Source organism: Anopheles darlingi, chromosome 2, assembly GCF_943734745.1.
Source record: "Anopheles darlingi chromosome 2, idAnoDarlMG_H_01, whole genome shotgun sequence".
In the NCBI taxonomy this organism is placed as follows: domain Eukaryota; kingdom Metazoa; phylum Arthropoda; class Insecta; order Diptera; family Culicidae; genus Anopheles; species Anopheles darlingi.
Window position 1 is genome coordinate 32,679,950 of NC_064874.1, and position 4,453 is coordinate 32,684,402.

At 45.3% G+C, this 4,453-nt stretch overlaps 1 protein-coding gene across 1 annotated transcript in view; it reads left to right on the forward strand.

Moving 5' to 3' along the window:
• The first annotated feature begins 4,332 nt into the window (after window positions 1–4,332).
• Window positions 4,333–4,453, forward strand: part of LOC125959178 (putative mediator of RNA polymerase II transcription subunit 26) — a 3,372-nt gene continuing 3,251 nt past the window's right edge. The window contains exons 1-2 of the mRNA XM_049691989.1: window positions 4,333–4,338; window positions 4,425–4,453. The exon at window positions 4,425–4,453 is cut by the window's right edge and continues 228 nt beyond it. Of these exons, the coding sequence (XP_049547946.1) occupies window positions 4,333–4,338; window positions 4,425–4,453 (35 nt within the window). The remainder of the gene's footprint in view (window positions 4,339–4,424) is intronic.

Below are 4,453 nucleotides of genomic sequence, written 5' to 3' on the forward strand. Positions count from 1 at the left end.
CAAGAGCCCTTTTCTATTTAGCCAGAAGTGCATCTCGACTGGCCCAGCGGCTCCGGCGCGGTCTCTGCGGAGCTTTCGCGGTTGTCCAGATCTGATCGTTCAATTCGACGATCGAAACCCGGACTTTCGAGCGCCACTCGATCTCCGCGCGCAATTGTTGGACTGAGTGAGCATGCATTTTCATGGCGTTCAAACGTTGCGATTCCATTTGCGCCCAACTATCGACTATTGTGCTTAGTTTGCATTTCCACACACACACATACACACACACAACCATACAAAAGGAAAAAGGAAGGGCGAGGAGCGGGCGTTATGCGCAGAAATCGAAAGTCATTGATTAATTGCAAAAGAAAACAGTGAAATTGATTTATCTCACACTGCAAGGGACAGCCCCGTGATTAACATTGGTGCATGATGGGATAGGGCCGTCTAGAAGCAAAACTGGCCGATTCCTGCACCGGTCGCCTCAGACCACGGAACAGGGCACTACCACGGGGTCTAATGGGGCACACACCCTCTGGTCAATTTTCTTTCAATGATTTGATTAACCGCAGACACAATGAGATGGAGGTTCGAGTAGTTCCGTGAGGGATAAACATACCAAGATCCGCAGCAATGCCGAAGGTGCCACCTGATCGTTCTGCTGATTCCCACGCGAACGAGCCAGACCTCCGCAAGACTACTAGACCGTTCACGTGTGAACGGCGAGTCGAGGTTCAATTAACTGTTTTGCCTTTGCACACTTTCTACCGGGGGTGGGGCTCTTGAAAGTGTATTCACATCCGGAGTTTTCGGTAGAACAGCGCGACGATGCCATTATTCTTCCATATGCCAACCTGGGTATGGTATTCGATGAACGTTCTCGGCAAAATGCTCTGAGATAAAGATGCGGCAAAGAAATTTGATGAAATATACGATTGCGCCAATAAATTGCCCAATTCTCTATGCGTTTTAAGTGGATTTATAATGTTGCCCTTTTATTCTTGTTGCAAATAAAAATGTTCGTATTTACTCTAGACTGCTCAGGATATTAACCTTTGCCTTAGTTGGTTCAATGTCACTAGGAGAAGGAAGGTATTTTTTTTATGTCGCAATGATTAGAACAGGCTACTTTGATTGTGCATTTACCATTTCACTTTGATTGTAACTATGATAGGTAACAAAAGCATCATCAATATGCGCCCAGTATATTGGCTAAATGTGATCCTGTACGAACAACATCAAAGTACGCATGCAACAGTCGAGACGCTTTTGTCAGCTTCGTAGCAGCCTGCGATACCGTTTTCGCCAACACCTGCCACTTGGACCCACGCCCTTTGCAGTAGACCACTGCGCTTCTCCATTTCCAATGGCCAACTCATAAATCGCAGTCAACTGGGCCGACCGGTCTGGAACAGGTTTAGCGTAAGCGAGAGCAATGCGCGGTGGCTACCATTTGTACTTTGTACACGGACATCCATCGCACTATGCTGGCCGGTGCAGCATAGGTACGCACTACTTACCGTTGCGCATGTGCACCATCACCCGTGTCGCACTTGGCGCCAAGACCTCGGCCACTACACGGCCAATGTCAGGGTCGTTCAGCGTTGAGCGATGCGATGCTGAGCGTTTTGACTGGACGACCGCGTAAAATCGTGATATGCCGTATCAAGTAGAAACCACTCACAGATACCCCGAAGGGAATGCTGGTTGGTTCAGAAATCTTCGTTCATCGTTTTGATGGTTCCAACTTTCGCGATTAGTTCGACGACACATGGCAAATGTCGCAAAATGGTTCTCTAATGGTGGTCAGAAAAAGCGTGCGAATACACATGTACCTGCGGGGCCTAATTTTGTCAGCAAAATGCAATGGCAGCTCAAAACTTCCGCTTTGCCCTGAAGGGCCCGGCCATTACTAAATGCTTTAGGCATACTTCAGCACCGTGCTCGTCACCATTCGCATTGGTACCCTTGATTGGTCTGCACATGGGAGGGCCATGCGTGGTTCAGTGTTGCGGCCCGGTTGACTGGACAACGATAGGCTGGAAGAGACAGCGAGTACGACGACTGAAGAGCGCTCAATGCGGGCGGCTATCGGAACGGCACACCACCACCGCACTCCGGTATGCAGCTGGCATGCTCACGGTGGTCTGGCCGGGGATGGCGTGTGTTTTCACTTGTTCGCACTCCAGCAACCAGCGACGGATCGACTGAAGCAGCGGTTTTCGCGCAGTTACTGTCCGGACGTCGTCGCGATACGTGGCTGCACTCTCGACCAACGCGAGCTTCCCAGTGCACCCGCCCGATTAGGAAGGAAACCGGATGCACGCCCGTAGTACGCGGGTCTCGATAAGGAAAATGTGCAGTTAGCCCGTATGGTTTCGTAGGTTTTCGGAACGGCAAAAGTCCATTTTACTGTGAAATTGGTGGTGTAGAACGCAAACAGCAAGTGTCTTGCAAAACACTTTGTTCGACCTTTGTACGGACACAGGATCATCGATCCGTTCGATTCTGTCCTAATGCTATGGTTTTTTTTTCGTTCATCCATTTAGGTGATTTTGCGTTGCAATAGTGATTGTTCCAGACAAGTGTCCCGAGCAGCGGAACAGAGTCATAAAGTGCAAGTGAAACTTAAATCCGCTCGTTTGCTAGAGGTTGTCGGTGATTAAGCGTGTCAAACTAAACAACGGCGGTCACGATCAACGGTGTTGTGTGTGCCAGTGCAACGGTTATTAACGGAGAAAATGGCCATTCAGATGAAACAAGTGAGTGTTGACGACCAAGCCGAAGACAGCTACGGAGCCGTGTACCTTCGCGAGCTTGTCTTGTCATTTGAAAGCCTTTCCCTATTCAGTGGTCCTCGCAGCGGAGTGGTGGTCTGACGAGAAATCGCAGGATCGTGCATACAGGATTGAATTGCTGCTGAGTTTATGGCGACGATAGAAAGCGCGGTGGTGTATTGCTGTGCTGAGGCGGTGACGGGGATTTTTTTTGGGGGGAAACTATACCATCTTACACCTGCCCGATAACGATAATCGTTTTCTAGAGCTGCGTAGAGTAGATGACTATAGAGATAGTACAACTAAACGATGATTTTGGATTAATCGCAGTATAATTGGACATACTTATAGGTGGTGGGGGGTGGGGCTGGTGACTACACTTGGTTAGAGTTGAAAGTATTGACAAATCTAAGGCCCACCAAGATTTTTTTATTTTTTTGGTAGCTTTCGTGGTTTCGTTACCTTTCCAGTAAACGTTAACCTGTATCATGTGCCCAAAGGGATGCTGGTAGTTCTGGTTGCTCTAAATTACTAGCCACCCAGACAGAGTTCCTACTGTCCAAAGATATGAGCAGGCTATTCCACCCAGGATTTATTATTGGTCATAATTGCCAAGCATTAAAATTGATTGCAAGTATAATCAGAAGCAATTGAATAAAACAGTAAATCATATGGTGTCAGTAAATCATATAGGATGTAAGGTACTAACATATGTTCTCGTTGTCATTTTGAATTTAAAATGAACACTTTAGTCAAATTGATTAGTCATTACCAAAATATTTCATCACCAATCAACATTTGAATTGAATATAAGGTAACAATCCTAGAAAAACAACCCACTCAAATGAACTTTCAATAACTTATTGATGAAATTATTTGTAAATCATTGTGTAAAAAATCTACCGCGTTTTAACCAATTTCAATTAAAATGTTGTTGTTAAGCAAGGGTTTGTGAAACATAATTTGCTATATCAATCAACGAGTTAAGTAACAAGGGAAAAATGTTTTTAATTGTATTAAAGTTGTTTTTCCTTTAAACTAAACATAACTCTAAGTTATTGTTCTTCTAATCAAACCTATTATATTACGTACTTTACGATGCTGTGCAGTAAAACCTAGGTTGGTTTGTAGTGTTTCGAGTCTTGCTTACACTTTTAGCCTGTCCTTTGTCAATCTACTCATAATTTGTAGTATTGTAATTGTATCCAACAACCATTCGATCCCACAGTATATAATGATCAAAAATATCCTATATTGAAAAATGAGGTTCCTCTTTCGAAATGACACGAAACAAAATGTTGCGTTCTCTTCTTGAGCAACAATTTAAGTAAATTAGACTGCAATTACAAAGCGCTACTCTTTCCTGAAATTAATTGTATTCATTGTAGCAAACTGTGTAGAAACACTGAACTAGTCCCGATAGAGGTCCATCGCGGTAAACACGGTATTGAGCCGATGTGTGACTGGAAATCGGTGCATACCGTAGCGATATTACGCGCCTTGCTATTACACCGTCCGACGAGCAAACAAGCTAATCTTAAGCAGCAATTACCTCCGACTGTGTTGTCCCCCAATGATCGTAAGCGCTTGACACAGTGGCAACGATGGCGTGAAAATCCCGTTAAGCGAAGCAACTCCTCAAAACCAGAATGTCTCCATTTCCAGATCCAGCTTTTCCTGCTGCTCTCGCTCGG